Source organism: Neomonachus schauinslandi, chromosome 1 (assembly GCF_002201575.2).
Source record: "Neomonachus schauinslandi chromosome 1, ASM220157v2, whole genome shotgun sequence".
Classification (NCBI taxonomy): Eukaryota; Metazoa; Chordata; class Mammalia; order Carnivora; family Phocidae; genus Neomonachus; species Neomonachus schauinslandi.
Genome location: NC_058403.1, coordinates 103169209 through 103195250, shown reverse-complemented (window position 1 = coordinate 103195250; position 26042 = coordinate 103169209). Strand labels below are relative to the sequence as shown.

General features: G+C 36.9%; 2 protein-coding genes across 7 annotated transcripts in view; both read left to right on the top strand.

Annotated features, from left to right (window-relative positions):
* Window positions 1-9935, top strand: part of MLF1 (myeloid leukemia factor 1) — a 32121-nt gene extending 22186 nt beyond the window's left edge. For 2 of the 4 annotated variants that reach the window (XM_021702569.2, XM_044915054.1), the window contains 5 exons: window positions 2755-2838; window positions 3930-4058; window positions 5777-5936; window positions 7701-7839; window positions 9338-9935. In XM_021702569.2, coding sequence (XP_021558244.1) covers window positions 2755-2838; window positions 3930-4058; window positions 5777-5936; window positions 7701-7839; window positions 9338-9443 — 618 coding nt within the window. In that variant the 3' untranslated portion in view covers window positions 9444-9935. The remainder of the gene's footprint in view (window positions 1-2754; window positions 2839-3929; window positions 4059-5776; window positions 5937-7700; window positions 7840-9337) is intronic. The other 2 variants (XM_021702570.2, XM_021702571.2) reach the window with 2 other exon arrangements.
* Window positions 9936-17555: 7620 nt separating this feature from the next.
* GFM1 (G elongation factor mitochondrial 1) overlaps window positions 17556-26042 on the top strand; it is a 43459-nt gene continuing 34972 nt past the window's right edge. Inside the window, exons 1-6 of one of the 3 annotated variants that reach the window (XM_021702672.1) lie at window positions 17556-17749; window positions 18987-19139; window positions 20051-20183; window positions 20619-20823; window positions 22760-22876; window positions 25151-25301. In XM_021702672.1, coding sequence (XP_021558347.1) covers window positions 17660-17749; window positions 18987-19139; window positions 20051-20183; window positions 20619-20823; window positions 22760-22876; window positions 25151-25301 — 849 coding nt within the window. In that variant the 5' untranslated portion in view covers window positions 17556-17659. The remainder of the gene's footprint in view (window positions 17750-18986; window positions 19140-20050; window positions 20184-20618; window positions 20824-22759; window positions 22877-25150; window positions 25302-26042) is intronic. The other 2 variants (XM_044915047.1, XM_044915048.1) reach the window with 2 other exon arrangements.

Sequence of the window (26042 nt, the reverse complement as noted above, 5' to 3'; positions counted from 1 at the left end):
ACCTGTTACCCAGATCTTTTGATGTATTAGGGTGGTGGTGTGGAGATTAATCAGAGATTTCTGGAACCTTAAGGTTGAATGGGAATTAGCCAGGAAGAGAAGGGAGAGGAGAAAAAGAGTGTTCAACACAGAAGAAACAGCATGTGCAAAGACCTGGTGGCTAGGGAGCTCAAAGATGTTAGGATCACTTGGCCCTGGAGCATGAGTTGGAGAGTAGATAAAGATGGGATGGATGGTAACCAGGGACTTCTTTTGTCCTGGTAAGGACTGTGGACATTATCTTAAAAACAGGGGAAGCAGTTGATGAATTTTCACCAAAATGGTAATAGAGGCAGGTTCTCATTTTTGAAATATTATTGTGCCTTCAAGGGAAGGAGAGATTAGGAAGGACCATAGTTGAGGCAGGGAGGCCAGGAGGCTGTTAAAGTGTTCTGGGACATATTAGTAATGGCTTCTACTTGGGCAATGGCTGTGGTGTCTCATTTCAGAGTTAAAGAGGTGAATGGGTAAAACTGTGGGATTTACTGGGTTGAAAGGAAAGTAAAGAGGGAAAAGGAAAGTATTATGCCCATTTTTTGGCATGAGGAATTAGCTAGATGGTAATGCCCCTGAGCTAAGGAACAGTGCATTCATACAGAATGAGAGCAGGGGCGGTCAAAGGATCATTTCAGTTTGGGGTGTTGGGCATTTGAGGCATCCATAGTATGTCCAGGTGGATTTATCTGGTGAACAATTGAATATATGGGTTTGAGCTGAGCTAGAGCTAATTTGTTCATTCATTCAGCAAATATTTATTGAGCCCTCCTTATGTGCCAGGAATTATTTTAAAAGTATTGAGAATATAGTAGTGAATAAGACAGAGAAGATAGCCCTGCCTTCACAAAGGTGATTTCTACAGAGTGGGAAGACAGGCAATAAACAACAAAATAATTTCAGATAAAGTACTTCAAAGTACTCTGAAGGAGATGAAGCAGGGCAAGATATAATGACAGATGGGAGGTGAAGCAGAGATTACTTTTGCAGGTGGCCCTTTTAAGGAGTTGATACTGGAATGATGAGAAGAAACTACGCTGAGAGTCAGGATAAAAACATTCATACAGAGAGAAGAGCATGTGTACAAAGTTCCCAAAGACCTTAGGAGCTCACTGGAATCTTACCTCTAATTTGTACCCACACTTTTTGTCACTCCAAGGTGCTGGGCCACCCCACAGCAAGTACAGATACATTTTGATTTGACAGTGAATTGAGAAAAGGGCAGAATATACCCAAACATCTGATCTTTTCTTCCGTCTTCTCCTCTTCTTATTTGGGCTAGCCCTTCCAACTCTCATGAATTGTATCTCTTATATAGCCCTGATTTCTCAACCTGGTGTTGAAACAAAGTGTTCAGAATGTTTCCTGAATTGGGTTGAATCTCTGAAATGCAGATTAATTCTACTGCAGTCCTTTGTGTGCCCAAAGATATATCAGTATCTCCTAAATGTGCCTTTGTTGTTCCCTGTGGTGTTAAATGCAGGTTCTAAAGGAGAATTGGTTTTCCCATCTGTTTCCCTTTGTTACAAGTAATAACAACCCATTGGAAGGCAGAGACATAGACAGGCCTTTGATAATTCTTTATTGAGTCCCAGCTTGGCATACAGCAAAAGAATCTCTAGAGGGGCTGAAATACTGGCATTGAACTACAGTGCCTTACAGGATTCAAAAGACTCCTGTTTGAGTAGAGGAGTTCCTTGAATCAAACGCTCCTTCTGTTTTATACTAGTAAACAATGCATCAGGTGGCACACTAAAATGTGTGCTTCACTTTTTAATTTCTCCTGAGTGTTCTAATGGTAAAACTTAAAATCAATAGGAGATTTTTCTAGAGCAGAGCTTCTCAGCCCCTGACATCATTGACATTTTAGACTAGATAATTCTTGTTCTAGGGGGGCTGTCCAATCTTTGTAGGATTTTAGCAGTGTCCCTGACCTTTTCTCAGCAGATGACAGTCATACACCCTCCTCAGTTACGACACACAAAAATGCATGTAATTATGAACAAATGTCCCCTGGGAGTCAAAATCAATTGTGACTAAGAAACCACAGTTCTAGAAGAATTAACTATTCTTCTAAAGAAGCATATGCTGTGCCTCAAGGGAATGTTCTACTGAGCCTTCTGTGGTAGGCAGCAAATTCCAGGCCTACCAGTAGAGTGAATTAACCTCTCTCACTTGGATCCTTTTATGTAAAGGAGAGCTGAAGATCTCAGAGGCAGTTTCTATCAGCTGTGTCGTACTGGTGGAAGTGACGTTGGTATCTTATACCCAAGTTTTATTGATTTGCATGGTAAGATTCTACTGAGAGGAAAGAAGGAAAAACTTGAAAACTAGTCTATGCTAGAGTTGTCCCAGCCCAGAATACACCATTCAGTATTTAAATATTAACTAAATTGTGTTTTGAGAAAGTTGATAAATGTGTTTATATGTTCATGCATGTATATATGTGTGTATATACACACATGTATGTATGCATGTATTCATAGTGTTGCAACTCCCTAATCATTTGTATGTTGACTGTTTGAGATTTTGTATATGCTTCCATTTTTTCTTTAACAAATCGCTTTTTTGTATAGTCCTTAAATTATCTTTGCCTGGTCGATTGCTGCATGAGCTCCCACTGCGTAAATCAAGAAAAAAATTTCAGCTGTTTTGGGAAGGTTGATTTGCTTCTTTTGTGTTGTACTAATAGTTAATAACATACTTCCTAATATCCTGTAGCGTACAGATGTCAACCCTTTTCAGGTAATGGACCGAATGATGTTAAATATGCGAAACAGTATGCAGGAATTACAAAGAAACTTTGTAAGTACTAAAAAATTGATGAGAACATTATTTTCAGTTATTGGTACCCTATATTATAGTGGCTTTCAACTTTTTTTTAATCGTGGTCCACAGTGGTTGAAAAATATATCTTAACAGTATGACCCAGTACATAATACTTGTGTACTGTATAAATAAACCTGAAACAATTTTTGTGAGAAAATGATCATACTGTTTACAGTGTGTTTATATTTTCTATTTTAGTTCATATTTTAAAAATCCTAGTCCCAACCCACCAAATTGATTTCACAACCTATGAGTTTGCATTAATTAACTTTCAAAATTAAAAAAAACACAACCTCAAAAACATTTACCCTGCTCAAGGTCACTATTGTAAATGCACATTTTATATGAATTTAGACTTTTTAATTATTTTTAGCTTGTCTACTTAAAAGGATTTGTAGCATCTAGGAAATTAAGTTTTAGTGTTTTCTTAAAAAAAGCTGAAAACAGAAATTTCAGGAATGATGTTTAGGCATTGGATTAGATCCATAAAGTCCAAATAGTTATAAACTAGTGCTAATACTCTTACTTTTCTACTCAAAATATTAACATTAAAAAATTAACTTGATTCAATATGAAGAAGACTCATTTTAGTCATCCAGTTTAGAATCTAAGGATTGTTTCAGAATGTCCAAATCTAGGGCATTATTAATGATTTTCATAATCTAGCAATCTGGTACCCACAGGAGGTATAAAACTTCTTGGTATATGGCTAATTGGCTCAGCATTGGCAAAATTGCACACAAGGGTCAAACACTGACTATAAAAGCATCATAGGCTTCAGGGCACAGCATCTATATTTAAATCTAAGCTGCAAGTCTTTGATCACAAAGACTTAAGGATCTCTGAGTGAGTCACTTCCTATTATTCCTCACAAGAAGAGTGAGAATTGGTACCTAAAATGGAAGGAGGTGAGGACCTTCCTGGGGGTGCCATTTGGATATACCATATTGATAGTATGGTATCCTTAGTAGAACTTGAGCTAGTATTGTTACTTATTTGAATCCTCTAAAGTCAGTTCTTCATATTTGACTAAACTCTCTGGATTGACAGTTTATATTTATCTCTAGGGTCACCTTTCAGTGGATCCAAATGGACATTCATTTAGTTCTTCCTCAGTTATGACTTATTCCAAAGTAGGAGATGAACAACCAAGGGTTTTCCAGGCCTCAACTCAAACCCGTAGGGCTCCAGGAGGAGTAAGTATTTTCTGAGCATTTTTGGAGCTTTATAAAGTTGTGGAATGTGAAATCTATCAATCACCTATATCGGATTTTAATTATTTAAGCTTGATCTGGTACTCTGCAGGTAGAGATGAGGGAAGAAGACACATATCACTGTGAAACACAATAATGCTAACTGTATTTACTTAGTTTAAGGCATTTTTTTCTCCCCCTCCACCTCAGATGCCTTTTTTCATGTAAATATCTATTGATGTTTATTATTACCTTTACATATTGACCAGGTAAGTAGACATTAGAAGAAGTCTTTGTTTCATGAAATAAATATCTATTTTTAATTTGTATCTGAAGTAAATGAATTTTTTAACTCATGAAATACTTCAAGTGTACAGAAAAGATATAGAAAATAATGTAATAAATACCCACGTTCCTTCCACCCAGTTTAGTCAACTCATAACATTTTTCTCTATTTGCTTTAGGTTGTCCCTTATTTTTTTTTGTTTTTAAGCAAAAATATTAGATGCAGTTAAAGCTTTCAGTGCACTCTTCCCTCCCTGGTTCCTTTTTTCCCTTTTACTCCCTCCGCACAAAAGAACCATTTTCCTGTATCTGGAACTTATCATTCTTATGTATGTTTTTATAATTTTATTACTTATGTATGCTTCATAAGCAATATAATGAATTATTTTATGGGTTTCTAAACTTTATATAAATGATTTCATGCTGCATGTGTCTTCTGCAGCTTGACTGTGCTCAGTAATGTTTCTGAGATTTATTCAAGTTTATACATATAGCTCTGTTTATTTGACTTCTATATATTAACCAAAATATGGATACACCACAGTTTTTAATCTGTTTTTCTGTTGATTGATTTTTAGGTATTTCTAATTTTTCATTTATCTTTATACATGTCTCCTTGTGCAAATGGTTTAGGAATGGTATTGTTGGTTTGTAGGAGGTGGATGTCTTCATCTTTACCTAAAAATTACTAAGTTACTATCACACAGTGATTGAAACAGTTAGCTCCCATGGAGTCTAGTATGAGAGTTCCTATTTCTACGCTTCCTCATTAGTACTTATAGTAAAAAAAAAATTAGGTTTGCCTGTTTAATGCATGTGAATAGTCCATTTTTTAGTTTTTACATATAAAGACATACCATTTAATGATGCTCTTGCCATAGTGCACACATTTTCATCTTAACTTGCTGTAAGTAACATACATCTTAAATGTAAACAATTTAATTGTTGACATCCCACAGCAAACCATGCTAATATTAATAGTCTTTGGCTATCATGAATATTCTCATAACCCATAGAGTTGATATGTAGGAGCCATGAGATTCAAGGCCATCAACATGACTGCTAAATATTCAGTTGCCCTTACTTAGAGGGATGTACTCCCAACTATTACACTATTAAGGACAGTGTTGAAGGCACTAAGTTTTATATAATTAGGTTATTATTTGTTATGCCATTTGATTACAATTTAGAAAAAGTTTAAATTGTATTGGTTCTATTTGCCCTAGACATTTTAATTTTAAGCAGTTTTTAAAATATCAGAGAACTATTACCACAATTTTACTGCAAGTTGGTAGTGGAACTGAGTACCCAGTTTTTTAGAGCTGTGGATTTATGGTCTTACCTCTATAAGTAAACAGGTCCTGAGGAGTTGAAAATTATATCCATCCTCTATATATTTAAATAATAACTAATTTTTATTTTCTTCATTTTTACAGATAAAGGAAACTAGGAAAGCGATGAGAGATTCTGATAGTGGACTAGAAAAAATGGCTGTTGGTCATCATCTTCATGACCGAGCTCATGTCATTAAAAAGTCAAAGAACAAGAAGACTGGAGATGAAGAGGTCAATCAAGAGTTCATCAATATGAACGAAAGTAAGTTGTCACAGAAAATAGCATTCTTCCTCTTAAAATACTGGTAGAACTTGATGAATGTTTTTTGTAGATACATTCCATAAGATGTCATTTCAAGGTAGTTTATGAATAATATGTAGGGACTACCTTATCAAAGTAATAAAATTGTGGTTTCATTGTTTCATAGTAGATTTGTTTTTTTATAGTGATTTTTGGTAATGTTACTTATTTTTTGTTTTATACATGGAAAATGGAATCTTTTGGAATTGTCATTTAGTAAGACTGCCAGTAGGCAAAATGAGTTTTTAAATATTTCTAAGATATATTTGAAAAGTATAAAAAAGAATAAAGAAAACTAAAATTATCCATAATCCCACCCCAAAATAACTATTAATGTTTTAATGTATTTCTTCCTAATAGTTTTATGTATATATTAACACATATACTTTTTCTCAAAGTTAGTATTTTACTATCTAGTTTATATTGTGCCTATTTTAATTCACCATTATAACTGTGAAAACAGTCACCTATGATGTTGTTTTTCAAAAACATTCTTTAATGGTTACCTAAAAGTTCTCATGAATGGGCCGTAATTTATTTAAATAATTCTGTATTGTTGGGCACTTAAGTTTTTGTATAGATAAGATTTTAATTTCTTGTATTGTATCAAGTATGTCTTTCCATTTTCTAGGTTTTTTTTTTTTTTTTAAGATTTATTTATTTATTTATTTGACAGATAGAGACATACGAGAGAGGGAGATTGTGAGGGAGAGGGAGAAGCAGGCTTCCTGCTGAGCAGGGAGCCCGATGCGGGGCTCGATCCCAGGATCCCGGGATCATGACCTGAGCCGAAGGCAGATGCTTAACGACTGAGCCACCCAGACGCCCCTCCATTTTCTAGGTTTTATATTCATTCTTCAATGCATTTAAGTCCTTCCAGTGGCCTAACTCTTCTCATTGTAGTTTTTGGGTTATATTCATCTCCTACTTTCAAAAAGTATTTTGAATAAAAGTGTTTGTCACTTTAAGTTTAAATTATTTAAATGGAAATGGTTTAAATTATCATATCATTTCAGAAAAAGAAATTCTCTTAGGGTTGGCTTGGAGAAAATTATTTTTATGCAATGAGATGGAAGCTACAACATCTTAACCTTTCTTTAATTTTAATCTTTGTAGTTTTGTCATAGTTAAATATATACAGAGTACTTCACAATAATTAACATGTTGAAGAAAAATTCAGTGAGGAAACACATTATTATTATAAAGGCCATCTGATAGAACAAGTATTACCATTTACCTATTGTTGTTATTGAAATTAGATTGCCTACTTCATAACAAATTGACAGTTGAGTAACCTGTTTTAGGAAATTGACAACAGAAGCTTGCGAGGTAGGCCAAGTTATTATGTAGGAAAACGGTGAGGTTAATAGGACGTGTTAGTTACAGTAGAAGTGCCCAAGTACCGAGGAAAAGCATGATCACCAGGAAGATGACCCAGGAAGAAAGACTGTAAGTGTAATTGGGTCAAAGGGTTCATTGGATAGAATAATATGATATCCAAGCAGGTGCATGAAAAACCAGATCATCAATAATCAAATTATCAATAGGAATAAAAGAGGAACAGACAAAAAAGGAAATATTACTCTGAATCAAAGACCTTTATATTTGGAGCAGTTCCCTGCCTCTGTCTGAAGCACAAGGCCAAAATCAAGTATGTGGGAGCCAAGGCAGTTACTGACAGTTGATCTCTTAATACTTGCCCTTTTATTTTGATATTTCATGTAGGTGATGCTCATGCTTTTGACAATGAGTGGCAAAATGAGATTTTGAAGTACAAACCAGTGGGGCCTTGGCGCAATGTAGAAAACCCTAGGATGCAAAGTGTTGGTCATGAGAATTCAGGCTGCCGAGAACTTAAAAGAAGGTAAAGTTATTTCTAAAATAAATTGTGTTTTTTAAGAAGAATTAGGAGAAAAATTACATAATTTTACTTCTGTATCAGGAAGTTTTTATTAACATCCATTGTTTGTATCAACAGTATCTTTTGTGAAGGATGTAATGATTTTACATTGTATCTGAGCATTCCACACAAATTTAAATTTGTATCTAAAAACAAATAATATTTTAAGATTGAATGATTAGTAACTCACTAGCAAATTATGCTTCAAAAGATAGGGGCTAAAATCCTTCTAAGGAAAAGTGAAATACCATAATGTAGTTATTCTTGTAAAGCGGATTTTAATCTGGATATAGTAGGAGTCATACATTTCATGCCAGGTAAAGATATTGGTATCTAGAGATATGATAAGGAGAGAGGGGCTCTGTTTGAAAGGCAAACTCTCCTCATAAGTCAATGGTAAATGCAGTTTTAGATACTTGTATAGTATATAACATTATCTGCACCTATATTAGGCATTAGATACTAGCTATTTTGGAAGAATTTTTCTAAAACTTTAGCCTCCTTTGAGATTACTTTGGAATAGCTGTGCTGAAACCACATCTTAAAGATTATAGAGATTTTTGTACATTGAATGTATATTCTAGAGTTGGAATTTAATTTGGTTCTCTGGGGTAAAAATGGAAAACAATACCTAGTTCCTATTAAGTTTACACTTGAGAGAGAGAGGCCTCACCAGGCCTTAAAACAGAAATCTGTTCTAGGCCATAAGAGAGTGGAGCATTGCTGCAGAAGGTGGAAGGCTTCACAGAACCAGTGGTGGACAAGTGGGTGTCAAGTAAATCAGAAGACTTGTGCAGAATTTCATGAGCTAGCATCTTTTATTTTAAAATACTTATTTAGGAATTTAGAACCCTAATTTCTGTAGAAAATTAGCTTCTGTATTACTTTTAGACAATATTTATCTAACTTTGAAAAGTTCATTGATAAAAAACCTTACAGTGCTAAGTTTGACTATGAAATCCAGATCCCTGTTAGAGAAAGCATGCTCTTTATAGATGATCTGTAAATCTGTGGCCCTATCAGTGGCATTTTCTATAAACCAGCACTGTCCGTTAGAACTTTCTGGAATGATTTTCTGTAATAAAGAAAAAGTTATGTATCTATACTGCCCAATATGGCAGCCACTAGCCACATGTGGCTATTGAACCACACTTAAAATGTGGCTGATGCAACTGAGGAACTGAGTTTTAAACTTTATTTTAATTAATTTAAGTGTTAATGATGTGTCTAGTGGCTGCCATGTTGGATGACATGGTTAAACAGTTAAATCTATCTCAGGAAAGCAGCTGTTGCTTTCTTAAATGTTAATGAAATAATGTCCCATATATTTTTCAAAGCTATTATGGAAGTTTTAGATAAAACTCTCCATAAAGTACAGTGTTTTTTTTTATCATGTTTGTATTGATTTGTAAACTACTGGCCATTTAAAAAATGGTATTTATGTTCATTTTATATTTCTCAGGGAGAAACCTCATCAGAGTCCAGCCATTGAACGTGGAAGAAGATCAAATGTTTTTGTGGACAAACTCAACATCAAAGGATCACCTGTGAAAATCAACAAAAAATAAATAGCCTTGCATTTGATTTGTTTAGTTTTGATTGTTTTAACAGAGAAAGTAATGGTGCTGGGTAATACACGTAAGACCAATCTCTTGTTAAATCAGTACTGTACTTAACTTTCTTCTGATATCTGAATGTTCTTGGAAGTGCTAGCTTTATATTGTCCATACTTTAGGAATAAAACTTTGATTTTCAACAACTTAAGTTGCTAAACATTCTATAAAACTCTTTTCTTTAAAACATACTAATTTTTAAAGCTGATTTTGCTTTCCCAATTATCTTCCTATTGGCTATGTTTTCTTTTATATATTTGATTGTAGAGCTAGTTTTATCATATGTATTAGTTATAAGAAAGTAAAATGTTAAAAAATAGTCTGTTTTCACTAACACAATACTACAGTGATGTTAATAAAGGTAAAATTATTTAAATCAGATTTTATGTGTTATATAGCCAATAGCTTTATTTTTTTTTTTTTTTAAGATTTTATTTATTTATTTGACAGAGAGAGACACAGCGAGAGAGGGAATACAAGCAGGGGGAGTCGGGGAGGGAGAAGCAGGCTTCCTGCTGAGCAGAGAGCCCGATGCGGGGCTCGATTCCAGGACCCTGGGATCATGACCTGAGCCGAAGGCAGACGCTTAACAACTGAGCCACCCAGGTGCCCCAGCCAGCTAGCTTTAAGTTTAAAAAAAAAATAAAGCAAAATTATACTAGTACTATTTTATGAGAAATTAGTTATTATTTTGGTAATAATGAATAATCAAATCTGAATTTTAAGGAGATTTTAAACTGCTAATATATATGAGTTTTATTCTTTATAATTTCTTTATACACTGTATTATTTTTTGTTCCATATTACATTCTTAACATTCATCAGACTTTACATTGACCTTTCTCTTTAACTTCTTAAGGTAGTATATTTCTCCTCTCCTTTCCCACAAACAGCTTAATCTGTCTCCACAGTTAACATTCTAAAGTTGGAGTGTCCTTGGAGAAACTCTGCTCAGTCTTTTTGTGACATTTAGAAAAATGCATTTGGTATTCTGTAAACCTGAATGATTGATTGTCTCAAAATTTCTTAGACAGGTGATATGTGTGTTTGAGCAAGGTACTTAATAATTCAGTTGTTCCTTTTATACCATTTAAAAATTCAGCTTTAGCTTTTTTATTCTATAATTCAAGCATTAATCCGTTTTTAGAAAGTTTAAAGTTTATGAGAATATAAAATCTTAACCCTTACAGGAGGAAAAAGAACATAAAATCCACTATCACTTTATAATCCTAATATCTTGCTTTCTTCACTTTGGAAATAGAACTATGTTATTGTGCTTATACTTTCCTAATTTTCCATATCATATCCCGTTAATTTTATTAGTCAGTGTGTTTCATGCCTGTAATTAGTTACCAGAATAAGATACATACATGTCAATTTATTTTTATAAGAAAAAGTAATTGAGCACGTATTAATTAAAGATGTTAACATTTTCCTCTTATTCATACTTTAGTATACTAATAACATATTGGGAAGTTGTCATAAGGCATAAATTCTAAATAATACTTTTGCATAAATTTACTTGATAGAGCAAAATCCCAATAGACAATATTCTTCTGCCTAAATCGTTACACTGATGATAATTTGAATCATTATATTCAAATATGAAAACATACTTAAATAAATAATTGTATTTAAAACAGTATAACTTCTACTCATCATATAGCAGTTAGAGCATTTACAGCTATTTTTTCTCCCAATTTATTTACCATAGAAAGTAAATAAAAATTGAATTAAATATATATTTCTTCTTATTCCACAGTGCTTCATAAGGGGACACTCATAAAACTGTGACATAGAGAGATTAAATGTCAATTCTTCATATTCAATGTTGCTGAAATTGCCTCTTTTCAGAATTATTTTTACCATACTGCTGAAGTCAACCATATAAGAAAGAAGGTTCTCTGTAGCTTGTATACAGTTCATATTATTTTTCCTTTGTGGACAACCATTGATCTTTCTGGAACCCTGGATCTTTTGGGAATGGGAAGATAGTAACAATTTGGGGAATGTGGCCTTGGCAATGAGGCCAAGTTGCATACTTAACACTCCTTGCTACATTAGAGATTTTCCTGGTACCTGGCAGTCTCAGTGATAGGTTTCCATTACTCTACCTTTATGACTCCATTATCCCTTACGTCACAAGGCAAGGGCAGGAGCACATTGGAACTGAGGGTTGCTGGAGGGAGGGGGGTGGGGGTATGGGGTGGCTGGGTGATGGACATTGGGGAGGGTGTGTGTTGTGAGCGCTGTGTGTTGTGGAAGACTGATGAGTCACAGACCTGTACCTCTGAAACAAATAATACATTATATGTTAATTTAAAAAAAAAGAATCAGATGGTGCCCTAAATGTGGTAATATGATGATGATGGTATTTGGAGATGTTGCTTTGGGGAGGTGATTAGGTCTTGAGGGTGGAGCCCTCCTGACTAGGATTAGTGCCTTTATAACAGAGACACTAGAGAGAGCTCCCTTACCTTTTTTTTTTTTTTTTAGGATTTTATTTATTAGGGAGAGACAGCACAAGCAGGGGGAGCGGCAGCACAAGGAGGGGGAGCAGCATGAAGAGGGAGAGGGAGAAGCAGGCTCCCCCACAGAGCAGGGAGCCTGACATGGGGCTTGATCTCAGGACCCTGGGATCATGACCTGAGCCGAAGGCAGACGCTTAACCAGCTGAGCCACCAGGTTTCCCCCCTTACCCTTTCTATTCCTATTGTTTATAAGCCATTATATTGTTTATGGTTTTTTTGCTATAGCAGCCTGAATGGACTAAGACAGTGGTCTTAGGCTGATAGGGCTAGGAAAATTTAGAGATTCTACTGAAGTGTGACATAGACCCTCACTGCAGTGAATTAGGACCTTCAATTTAGTAATAATGTACATATCTGAGACCTCTTGAGTCCCCTCTGTCCCTGATTACATGGAATTTGCAGTAAATCTGCATTCTGATGATTTCTTTGTCCCCAGAATCATGCTTATTTTCTCTTGGGGATTAGGAGTTCGGATCAGACTTTGGTGTCCTCTGGTGAATTTGACTTTAAGCACCATCTCCCATCTTCTGACTACTTCCCCAACATCTTACATTATTTTTCTGTGAAAACTTTCCTCAGTCTTGTCACTTGTATGAGAAGTTTGCTTTGGGAGAGACCTTCTATCTACCCATGTTGCCTTCTAACCACATGTGTCTCAGGTCAGTAGTCATGTGGCTTAATGTTAAAGCCTGAGACAGACATAAGCAGTCAGTGTTTTACATTTGATAGAACATCAGGCAGTTTTTCATGGGTTTGTCAGCTGATAGACTTGTACTACCTCCTGGCACAACTTTAGCAAGGAATTGTAGTGACCATTTTGGGGAACTTAGATGTGAAAAAAACTTGCACTTGAACAAGGCACTTGCCTTGAGAGGCACCTTGGAAGAACAACACCAAAAAACAACAAACAAAACCTCAGGAGAGCCTTTGTGTTATTTGTCTAAAAGAGACCACTTTGTTTATGTAAAAGACTCTCTGTCTTTTATTTCCATACTTCAGAGCTTTTTAGAATTTTTTTTTTAAGTAGGCTCCATGCCTAGCGTGTAGACCAATGCAGGCCTTGAACTCAGGCCTGAGATCAAGACCTGAGTTGAGATTGAGAGTCGGACGCTTAACCAACTGAAGCACCCAAGTGTCCCCATACTTTAGAGCTTTGTAACTGTATGGTTTATATTTAAACTTTCTCCTGCCTTCTTGAAAGGGGGAAGGTAATTAGCCTTTTACAGGAATACTTTAATATTTGTATAATTAAGGAAGCCATTAGACTGAGATGGCTTTAATGTCTTAGTAGCCCATGTAAACAAACCAAAACAAGCCTGTTATGCCTCAAGGTTAAGAAATTGAAACCTAGGGCGCCTGGATGGCTCAGTTGGTTAAGCGACTGCCTTCGGCTCAGGTCATGATCCTGGAGTCCCGGGATCGAGTCCCGCATCAGGCTCCCTGCTCAGCGGGGGGCTCTGCTTCTCCCTCTGACCCTCTTCCCTCTGTGCTCTCTGTCTCTCATTCTCTCTCTCAAATAAATAAATAAAATCTTTAAAAAAAGAAAGAAAGAAAGAAAGAAATTGAAACCTAAAGACGTCAATCACAAACAGCCAACTAGGCTTTCCCATATAAGGCAACCATTTAAGCTATAGCCAGCCAATCAAATAATCAAATAATTTCCTTGCTTTGCTTCTGCCTCCTCTTTATAAAAGTCTCCCTTAGCTCTAGTTGGTGGAGACTCCCTAACCACCACTTCCTGTTTGGCCACTGCCTGATTGCAATCGATTTTTCCTCAAACTGGAATTTTTTTTATAAAGATTTTAATTTTTGCAGTAATCTCTACACCCAATGTGGGGCTCAAACCCACAACCCTGAGATCGAATCACATGTGCTACTGATTGAGCCAGCCAAGTACCCCCTCAAACTCAAAATTTTTAATATGCAATCTAGCTCACTGTTTTTCCTGTTCCTCCCAATTTTTTCCTCCCACTTGAAAATTTTTAAAGATTTTATTTATTTGTTCGTTTATTTAAGAGAGAGCATGTGTGAGTCGGAGGAGGAACAGAAGGAGAGGGATGAGCAGACTCTTTGCCGAGCTGAGCGCAGAACCCAACATGGGGCTTATCCCAAGACTGTAAGATCATGACCCGAGCAGAAATCAAGAGTCAGATGCTCAACCCACTCAGCCACCCAGGCACCCCGCACTTGAAAAATTTTAAAGATGAATTAAGAAAAAAGTCATTTGGCATATGTGTAATCTAGGAATATCTAGTCCAAATAGTCTAAAATGTCTAAGAGAAAAAGTCAAACTATTTGTGCTGTTTTGCATAAAATTGTGGACAAGTGCATTTAAATAATAGCTTTTGTTAGTATGATTATAAGAAGAAAGGTTTCAAGATAAAAGGAGCTTTTAAATATGATTTAATGATTATGAATATAAAGTTTATGAAGTATGTTTTAAAAAGTTTTATGAAATACTTCTGATAAATAGGTGGATTTGGGTACAGGAATGAATATATAACTATATGTCTTCTTCCAGGTTTTATCATATAAAATTAATGGTAATAAAATCTTCTAGTTTATATAAAATTAAGATTGAACTTCTCATGATTTAAACTTTCCAAATTTCCTATATCTTATGGGTCAAATAATTTATTATTGACTCCATCAATTGTGTAAGATTACAGAATATAAAATGGTGTTTATCTAAATAAAATTGAAATACAGATGTCTTTTATTTATTTTTTTAATTTTTTTTAAAGATTTTATTTATTTATTTGACAGAAAGAGACATAGCGAGAGAGGGAACACAAGCAGGGGGAGTGGGAGAGGGAGAAGCAGGCTTCCCGCCGAGCAGGGAGCCCGATGTGGGGCTCGATCCCAGAACCCTGGGATCGAGTCATGCATTGGGCTCCCTGCTCATCGAGGAGCCTGCTTCTCTCTTGCCCCACCCCCACTCATTCTCTCTCTCTCTCAAAAGAAAAAAAAGGGGTTTTAATCTTATAAGATTATGATAATACTATTAATTATAAGGACTAAATGTGTTAGCTAAAATTGTAATTTTTCAAATCCTTAGTTAACTTTCCCAGAGCTTAGAAAATATTAAATTAGTCCTTGGATACTTGGACAGTTTCTAAGTAAAAACTGGTACAAGATTTTGGTCACCGAAGATAGTTCCAATTTTCTTAGAGATTATAAAATGACTGGCTGTGAATTAACAGTGTGGAAATGTTTTGGATGATACTGTATATGTGTATTTTGCCGCTTAACAGATTTAGGGGTACCTGAGTGGCTCAGTTTTTTGGGTGTTTGACTCTTGATTTTGGCTCAGGTCATGATCTCAGTGTTGTGAGATCCAGCCCACATAGGGCTCTGCACTGGGCATGGAGCCTGCTTAAGATTCTCTCTTTCCCTCTGCTCTGTGCCCCCAGCAAGCTCTCTCTAAACACACACACACACACACACACACACACACACACACAAAACCTTAACAGAGATAATCTATAATATGTACTCATAGAAATTTAGCTAGACAGTTCTTGGTTTTCTGTCTTCCAGGTTTTTTTGGAGTAAAGAAAAATGGATTACTTAAGTTAAAAGTGATTAATAAAAATAATATATTCATAATAATTACAGAAAAATAAGAATATATACACACAAGATAATGAGCATGAATTTTTAATTAAGGAAACTATTTGTTAAAGTGATTTTAGGGGTGCCTGGGTGGCTCAGTTCATTAAGCATCTGCCTTTGGCTCAGGTCATGATCCCAGGGTCCTGGGACTGAGCCCCGCGTCGGGCTCCCTGCTCCGCAGGAAGCCTGCTTCTCCCTCTCCCACTCCCCCCGCTTGTGTTCCCTCTCTCGCTGTGTCTCTCTCTGTCAAATAAATAAATAAAATCTTTTAAAAAAAAGTGGTGATTTTAGTGTAGTAGATATACTGTTTTATTTGACATAATTATATCTTAAAATTAAAGTAACCTTAATTTTATTATCATTTGCATAATCATATATTTATATATTTTAAACAAATACATAAAAGGCTTATAAAGATTAAATTTTTGAAGGTCTATTAGCAAAAAAGTTTATTGGGTATATTCAACATTAATGGCTTTCTTCTTCAAATCAGTTTACAAATCGTTTATTGCAAATTAATACATGCATGACATACAAAAAGTAAATTTGAAATTCATCATTGAACTTTTATTTTTCTTTTCTTGTCCCTTGTACTTTGATTTCTATTAATTTGTACTCATTCGTACATTCATTTAATACTTATTGAGCACCTAGCACATGCAAAGGGATACAGAAATTAACAAAACCAAATCAGTCTCCTTATGCAACTTACATTGCCATTGGGAAAGCCTGACAATAAACAGGTATGTGAAATGTCTGGATATATCTAAGAAGTGTTCTGAAGGAAAATGAAACAGCATGAGAAGATAGAAAGGGAGGAACCTGCTGGTTTAGAAAAGTTGTTTAGGGAACATCTCATTGATGAAGCTATTGAAAATAAAGGAAATAGGTGGCAGTGTTGAGAGGTGAGGAGAAGGGCAGGTCCTGATCTATTTTTGAAGGTGGTGCCTATAACATATGCCGACAGATTAGACCAGAGGTGTCCAAGAGTGGTGTTGAAGTGACTAACATTTTTGGTCTGGGCAACTTGAACGGAGTTTCCATTTTCAAAATAAAGACTGCAGAAGAAGGTTTTGGGGAGGAAGATGAGAAGCTCCATTTTGGACATACTGAGTTCCAAAGACTTTGAGATCTAACTGGAATTCTCAAGGTTGCTGTCTTCCATATGGACTGAATATGTTACGTTTAACATCGAACAATGAACTTTTTTGAAATGAGAAAAAACACTTATAATTGACATTTTTCCATATTCTTTTCAAGTCATGTCTCTTTTTTTTTCCTTTTAAAGATTTTATTTGAGAGAGAGAGAACATGAGCGGGGCACGGGGGCTGGGGTGTTGGTGAGGGGCAGAGGGCAGAGCAGAGGGAGAAGCAGGCTCTCCACTGAGCAGGGATCCGGACGTGGGGTTCCATCCCTGGAACCTGGGATCATGACCTGAGCTGAAGGAGTTGCTTAACCAACTGAAACACCCAGGCGCCCTTCGGGTCATGTCTTATAATTATTTTTTTCCTATTTGCAATAACACAGATAACCATTTTTCTTTTTTCTTTTTTTTTTTTACTTAAATTCTGCTATAAACATTTCTCTACATTGCTATAGTGGTGTGGCTGTTCAAGTAGGGCCTTGTATGCACTTTGAAGGGGAGAGGAAGCCATTTCAGATTTTTTAAAAGTTATGAAAAAATTTTAAACCTACACAAAAGTAGACATGACAGCAACAATGAATACGCAAAATAACCACGTTTAAAAGGTTGCATCTTTCCGGGAGCATACAAATGATTAGCTCGCCAAAGCGACTGCACTTTCTCTTCCAAGTCCACAGACGGCGCTAGAGCAGCGGACGGGGCTGCTCTGCTCTGAAGTCCGGAAGTCCCTCCTCTTTCCTCTCTCCTCCCCCGCGTCCTTCGACTCGGAAGCGCTCTTCCCGCACTGATTGCCGGCGTGACTTTGAACGGTTCGAGGGGTGGGTCGGGTTGCTGAGCCGAACTACAGCTACCGGACCTTTACGCCCGTTCTGCGCTTGCCATGAGGCTGCTGGGAGCAGCCGCCGCCGCAGCTTTGGGGAGCGGGCCGCTCCCACGGGTCCCCGCCGCCCTGGGCTGGCAGGGGAAGCAGGTACTAGAGCCCGGCGAGGCGAGACGAACCAGGGACTGCATGCGGGACCTTGCTGTCCCTCCAGGGCTAGGGAACAGTGATGCTTTCCGTGGGACCTCCTGACAGCTCCGGATGCGAGATGTCGTTCCTCAGTGCTGAAAAGTTTTTCGGTACCTGCACATCCTCTCGTTATTCATGAGCTGCGTCTCGGTGCCTTGGGAGAGTGGACGGGCCAGCAATTTATGGTTCAGCCTCTTTTTGGGGGAAGTGACTGGAGTGACGGTCAGAACAGCTGAAAAATTAGTGTGTTCAGGGTTTGTACCCAGGGCTTCTGACTCATTATCAAGTGCTCTTTTTACTGCACAGTGTCCTTGGGCTTTGGACAGCCCTCTTTGGGCAAACCCTGGGTTGTTTTGGCGTTCGAACTTCTCTGTACTGTGCTTTGATCGTATTTCTCCTTTTGCGGGGGTTGCAGAGTGGAGTAGGTTTGGGTAGGAGTTGAGCCTTTGCTAGTATGCAGGCATCGTTTGCTTGCTGGTATTCATGGAATTTCATCTAAGTGCCTGTCCGCTAGAATCCATTTATTATTTGCCCACCTTTTCGAAGTTCTGTGTCCCTTTCCCCCGAAGTGCTGCAGTACATTTTGGATGTACAGTCCAATAGGGAGAAGTTTATAATGTGTCTTGATTCCGTAAAATGCAAGATTCTCCCACCTCCACCAAAATGAAACAGTTTTTTAAAAAGTAATTGTTTTTGTGCAGAAGGAATTGGAAACCTTTTGTGGGCTACCTCGGAGTTATCCGCACCACAGCACAGAGCATAAGTGTTTGAAAACATCCTTGCTAGCTGTGAACTACAGTAAGGGGGGGGGGGGGAGTGAAATTTAAACAAAAACTGTTTCCTATTAAAGTAGTTTTTGGAAGTTGTCTTTCTGGTTTTATCAGCCTCAGCATATATTTTCAAACCTGTGACATTCGGAGAAGTATCTGTTCCCTTTTATTTAGCTTATTTGAATATATTTTTCTGATTTATTTATTTTTAAGATTGTGTATGTCCTTTCTGCCCTCTCTTGCAGTTTCTGCTTTAGTTAGTTTAGGAATTGCAGGTTGAGGCATTCCCTCTTTTGCCTTTCCAGGCTATTTTACATGATGTTTTGTGTCCATTGAGATTCGTTGGTGGAAGGATACCAACCAAACCAATTCTAGTTGCCTGTTATCTCTTATAAAAAATGCATTGATTTGATCTCTTATTTTTTCAGGTTAATTGGAAAGTTCACCGATGGTGTTCATCAGGAGTGATTCCGAATGAAAAGATACGAAATATTGGAATCTCAGCTCACATTGATTCTGGGAAAACCACATTAACAGAACGAGTGCTTTACTATACTGGCAGAATTGCAAAGATGCATGAGGTATGAGGTTCATGGTTGATTCCGAGCTAGTTAGAGCTTGGTTTTAATTGTTTAGTAGTTATGATTTAGTAAACATCACAAAACCTGAAAGATTAAAAGAATGGTTACAGTGGATCTTTATCAAAGTCATATCACAAAGGGGGTAGATAGCTCAAATTGGCTTGCAGTGTTGTTGTGAGGAATCTTTCTAGAAACCATCACTATGAGTATCCTCAGTAGATTGTCTTTTAGGAATGTTAAGTCTACACCTGAAACTAATATAACATTGTCAGTTATACTTCAATTAGAAAGTTAATTCATATGATATATTCTTAAGCAGCTGTTAAAGTATTATTTACATATTTTTTAATATTATGTAGAGATGTTTATAATGTTAAGTGGAAAAGGGTTTTAAAACTATAGTATGATGTTAATAGTCACAAAATACATGTATCAGGAAAAAAATTTTTTAACTTGAAAGTCTTCTAAAGAAATTACCATATCATTGAGTAACTTAACTCTTCAGATGAAAGTCATCTTGCTAAATCACATATTTTGAAAGCTGAATCCTTCCCACCCAGGCCTCAAAATCCACATGTCATAGAGCAGGGAAAATCTGTTCTTTGAGCTTCTGCTCATGGACTACCACAAGGCTGGTGGACAGGAACAGTGCAGAGGAAACAAGACTGAGGTGATTGCTCCATGTTAGCTGTTGCTGGGAACAGCAATGGAAAGAGGGCTAGACAGTAAATAGAGGGCAAAACTTGTAATCACTTTTCTGTTTCACAAGATGATATGGTATGGTCTGACGATAGCTTTCTCTGAAAATTGCATTAGTTAACTATCTGTGTTCTAGTTCCATCTCAGTAAAGATTTCTTTCCTTCTTGGGATGCAGGGACGGGGGACTGTGAATTGCTGTGCTTGTGTTTAGGTGAAAGGTAAAGATGGAGTTGGCGCTGTCATGGATTCCATGGAACTAGAGAGACAAAGAGGAATCACTATTCAGTCAGCAGCCACCTACACCATGTGGAAAGATGTCAATATCAACATTATAGATACTCCTGGTGAGTTGAATTCTTGGTTTTATTGTTGCAGCTTGTTTTGACAAAAGCACATTTAGTTCTTTACTATGACCCAGCTCATTTTTGAGTGTCAAATGATACTCAAAAGTGTGACTGTGAATTCCTTTTGGAGAAATCTGACTTGGGACCTAGAGCACTTCATCATTATGTGGTTTCCTTAAAAAATAGTGTAAAGAAATTGTGAGTTGGAAGGTTCTTGCCTCTTGAAAACTGTCGCTGGTTTAAAGGTGCCCATGCTGTCATAGTTTTTTGAAGAGATGGGCCCCTGGACCTTGTGAGTAAACAGTATGGTGTTTTAAGAAATCCGCATTCTAATTAGAAGACTTATGTCATGAGCAGAGATACAGAAGCTTGTAATCGTGCATGTTATAAAAATTCATACTTTGAGACCCTCACACACTTCTTTGTCTCATTTAGGACATGTGGACTTCACAATAGAAGTGGAAAGGGCCCTGAGAGTGTTGGATGGTGCAGTCCTTGTTCTGTGTGCTGTTGGAGGGGTGCAGTGCCAGACCATGACTGTTAATCGTCAGATGAAGCGCTACAACGTTCCTTTTCTAACTTTCATTAACAAATTGGACCGAATGGGCTCCAATCCCGCCAGGGCCCTGCAGCAAATGAGGTACTGAGCCTTAGAAAGAACATGAGGGGCTGTGATGATTTGGATAAGAAACCTTAATACAGAAGGACAATTAACTCAGTGTCATTAACTTTATTCCTAAAAAAAATTTTTTTCTCTAAAAAATTTATTTATGTGAGTGGCTTATTTTAGCAAAAGGAACGTTGAGGTCAGTATTTGGTTTGTGGTGAGATCTCATCAGCTACCTTCTCTGTAAAATGGGGAAAATGTGACTGAAATTGTAGGGAGGTTTGAGGTGAGTTCAGAAAACAATCTGGCAGTTCACTGCTTTGCTGTGATTAGAGAAGTAATAATCTAGTGTGGATTCTAAAAGTACTTTATATGTTTAGACAAACCTAGAGGATCACCTTCTGTTTTAACCTTCACTTAAGGAATTTTTAATTAATGCCCTTAAGGAGTATGGTGTATTCCCTTGAGTTCATATGGTAACATACTTGCTAAGACAACAGCAACACTCCCTTTCTGTACCATATGTAACTAAGTCTGGTAGCATTTTACACTTTGCCCAATACTGTATGTTTTACATAGCCTTTGAAAAGAGTGGAATTTTCACTTTTTACCTTTGGTAGATGTGTAAATGGAGCTATCAGGTCCCTATTCACATTTCCCAGGGCAGAGCTGATGAAAATTGTAAAGTTTGTGGTAGTGGAGAGACCAAGAGTGATGTGCCCGATGACGAAGGATATGGTGTTGAAGAACTTCAAGTGACCGTATTGCTGTGTGCACTGATGGAAGTGATGTATTTGGGAATATAAGCATGAAAGTTTTCTTTATTGGGTGCTTTTAATAATTTCTTGGCAAAACAAAACCTTTTCACTTTTTGTCCTTTTTATTTATATTTTACTTGTACTTGGCAGTGGATGGACTGTTTCCACCAAGTCTTTGACTGAATTCCAGGAAAATTCTCTTTTAGCATTTATTTGACTACTGCAGTTCTCTTTTTGCTCTACTCCCTTTTATCCACCTTCTGTAACTCCTATTAAACAGATTTTAGAACTTCTGGATGTCATCTCCATGTATTAACTTTTCTACCATACACTCTCATACATTTTGTTTCTTCTCATTTTGGGCTGGGTAATGAAAGAATGCTTGAGGTCGGTCTTCCAGCTCACTAATCTGAGTTACCTGTGTCCCTTCTATTAATTTAGCCTGTTTTTTTTTTCTTTTTAATTTCTGCAATTATGTAATTGCTATCCTAAACTTTCTCTTTTATTGCAACGTCTTCATTAATAGAGAGGTAGTTACTTCTCAGATCTTTACTTTTTTTTTCTTTTATAACTCTCTACTTGGAAGTTAATACAGTTTCTGGAGCTCACACCTCTCTTTCAGGCTATTGGTAACCTTCAAATATTTGGTGATTCTTCGTTATCTATCCATAGTTATAGATGGAGGCCTAGAGTCTAGACTAAACAGTGGTAGCCAGAGCATATTTCTTTTTGAGTGAGAATTCTTGCCAGTGAATCCCTTCACTGATTGTGCCTGATTGAGGGAACAGGCTGATGATGAGTGTCTGATTTTTAACGTGCGTGCTAAGAGTTCTCCTGTAAGAACTTCCTCTTCAGATAGCTGTACTCAGCTTTGCTAGAGTTGGCTGATCTAAGAAAGAGAGATGGGCAAGGTGATCCCACTGTCCTTTAAAAATTTTCTGACCAACCACCATTGATTTGTTCTTCCCCCTTATGTTTTGATCCAGGATATTCTGGGGATCTGATGGGAAAACACTAATTTTAGAGTTCTTTTGTTGCCTAAATAGGGTTTTGGCTTCCTGAGCATGGTGAGTTTGGTTGTTCCCAGCTGTTTTATGTTTTCTGTTTGGAGTTCCTGATTATACCCCTCTCAGTTCCACAACATCTGCCATTGATTTATTTTTGTCATTTCAAAGGGATTTAGGGAGGACATATGTATTTTTATTTTTCAGGTCTAAACTGAGTCATAATGCAGCATTTATGCAGATACCCATTGGTTTGGAGGGTGATTTTAGAGGTATAATAGATCTTATTGAGGAACAAGCCATCTATTTTGATGGAGACTTTGGGTAAGTTAAAAATATATTTTTAATATCTTACATTTTAAAAAGCATCAAAGAGAAGAAAAAGGATGATTTCTTTAAATACAGAGAAAACATCTTTTTAAAATGTGGCTGGAGGAATATACTTCAAAATGATTTTGTTTTAATGCCTTTAATGCTAGTTGCTTCCCATTTTGCTTGGTATTCATTCCAAGGGAGAGTGTGTTACTTTTTGGGTAATTTATATCATGTTATGATATGCATGGTATGGTAAAAGGCCATCAGCTTGGGCTAATAATGTATCTCTTTTTCCTTGTTCATTTGATTCATTCTGTAGACTTTTATGGAGCCGCTACTATGTCCTGGGTATGGTGATAAAAACTTGGAAGAAAATATGGATCATGAATATTTGCTCTATCTACTTTGAGATTACAGAGATAAAACAATAATATGTAAAAACAGTTAAATAGTACAAATGTGGTTTCGATAATATAAGAAGCAAATTGGTAATTTTATGACATGATATTTGATCTATCAATCAATTTTGAGTGACCTCTACATACAAAACACTGTAATTTCCCAGTGGTTATCAAACTTTGACATTCAGAAAGATTACCTGAAAGCTTGTTAAAACACATTCCTGGATCCACCTCCAGAAGATTCTGATTCAGTACATCTGGAGCCTGGAATTTGCATTTCTGGAAAGCTCCCGGGTGATGCTGGCCACTGTAGATCTACAGACCGTATTTTGAGTGGCACTGTTTTAGACAATGTGGGAAGCCATAAATGACCCTTCCTTATGAGGAGTGGCCTCAATAGCCTAGCTGTTTCTCCAGAGGCAATTCCTCAGAGGTTTCCTTTCTCTGCTGTGAAACTGGGATTGCTAGTCTGGCAGGTGGGTGAAGGGTGTTGTGTTCAGTTAACCATCATTTATCCTCATCAGCTGTCTTTTTTTTTTTTTTTAAAGATTTTATTTATTTATTTGACAGAGACACAGCGAGAGAGGGAACACAAGCAGGGGGAGAAGCAGGCCTCCTGAGCAGCAGGGAACCCAATGCGGTGTGGGGCTCGATCCCAGGACCCTGGGATCATGACCTGAGCCAAAGGCAGACGCTTAACGACTGAGCCACCCAGGCGCCCCTCATCAGCTGTCTTGTAGGCAGGGAAAGGATGTAGGCTGTCTAGTGGATGAGGTGTTTCTCTCACTTTTTGTGTGACAATAGTGACTATAGTTTATCTACTGTTTCTTAGAATGTAAGGCCCAAGAGGATATGGATATTTTACCAAGTTTATTCAGTGCTGTCCCCAGCCCTAGAAATTGCTGGTACACAATACGGACTCAAAAAATACTTGTAAATGAATGAATAAATCCACTTTCCCAAAGTTACCAGGGCACACATTTGTCTTCTAAAGGAAAGACTCTTAAACTTTGTTGTATGCCCCAACCACAGATGAAATTTCTTAATATACCTGCCCCCTTTCCCAGCCCTAGACTGCTGGGTATATAAATTTCGAAAGGACCCACAGCTGATTCTGACATAAAAGGCTAAGAACCAGGGAGCCTGACAAGAAGGATGAAATTATGATCTGAAGGCTGTGAAGAGCATTTTTGGGGATAATAAGAATTATTTTCTGAATATGTGCAGTTGGCTTCTTTTACTTTTTGAATTTAGGAACGTGTTTTCTGGAAAGCTTATTTTTTTGATATTAGTTTCCATTTTTAAAGAAATACTTTGAAACCTTTAAGACTGATGTTTTTAAATATCAAGTATACCCATTTCTCAGTTGTGTATATTTTATTGGTAACTCTTACCTATCTAGCCCCTAGAGAAATGGAGCCCTGGGGTTAAGGTTGAAGAGTGTGTCATATTTAGTAACCTTTTTTACTATTAAGTATTCTGTGTTAAAATTGTGTAATTGGGTTTGTTATTAATGGAAAGGAATAAAGTCAGGTCTCTATTCCTCCTTGTTAGTGACTGTGATATTCTGATTAATTTGGTTAATAGAATGTTCAAGAGTCATATGAGCTTTGGAGTCAGACTGGCTTTGACTCTTGGCTCTTACATTTACTAGTAGTATAACCTTGGCAGTTTGCTTTGCCTGTGTAAGTATTTTTGCCCGCTATTCTTGTCTACATTTTAAAGATCTACCTTAGTCTCACTTGCCATTTTAATGCAAATATATCAGAGCTTGTTCTCATCTAAAAAAAAATTTAGCCATTAGGGATTATTTTTTTCATTGGTGCTTTATACTGTTTAACTGGATATCCTTACAGTAGTAAAATAAAGCATTTCTTTTTAGTCAGGTTGTTCGATATGGGGAAATTCCAGCAGAATTCAGGGCAGCGGCAGCTGACCACCGGCAAGAGCTGATTGAATGTGTTGCCAATTCAGATGAGCAGCTTGGTGAGATGTTCCTGGAGGAAAAAATCCCCTCAGTTTCCGATTTAAAGGCAAGTACAAAATAAGTCTTACATAACAAGAAAAGAGGGTGGGGTTTTTTGTTGTTTGCTTTTTTTGTGGGTAAGAGACATGATGCTTTTATGCATGGGTTTTATTAATGAAATCTGAGTAAATTTATTTAACATTGTTGGTTTTTTCAAAAAATACTTGCTATGGCATATTACTTTTTAAGTATGGGAAAGGAGTTATAGTTTGCGCTAAGAAAAAAAAAAAGATATTTAAATATCCAACCTCTTGGGTGTATCTTCTTAAGAAGAAAGAAAATAAATACACAAGTGTTAGAGCAGTAAGACAGATTAAGTGACGAGGCTGCTAAATGTTTACAGACTAAATGTTGATACTTATACTGTTTAGAAGCCTGTATAGATTTCTTCACTTTTTCATTTAGCTCCTTTTTTTTTTTTTTTTTAAGATTTTATTTATTTGACAGAGAGAGACACAGCGAGAGAGGGAACACAAGCAGGGGGAGTGGGAGAGGGAGAAGCAGGCTTCCCACGGAGCAGGGAGCCCGCTGCAGGGCTGGATCCCAGGACCCTGGGACCATGACCTAAGCCGAAGGCAGACGCTTAACGACTGAGCCATCCAGGCGCCCCTGTTCATTTAGCTCCTTAAAAATAAAAAAATCTCTGCTTAAGACTGGTATTTATTTTTCAAATAGATAATTTTTCCATGGGAGACGTACAGATGGCCAATAAGCACACGAAAAGATGCTCAGCATCACTAATTATTAG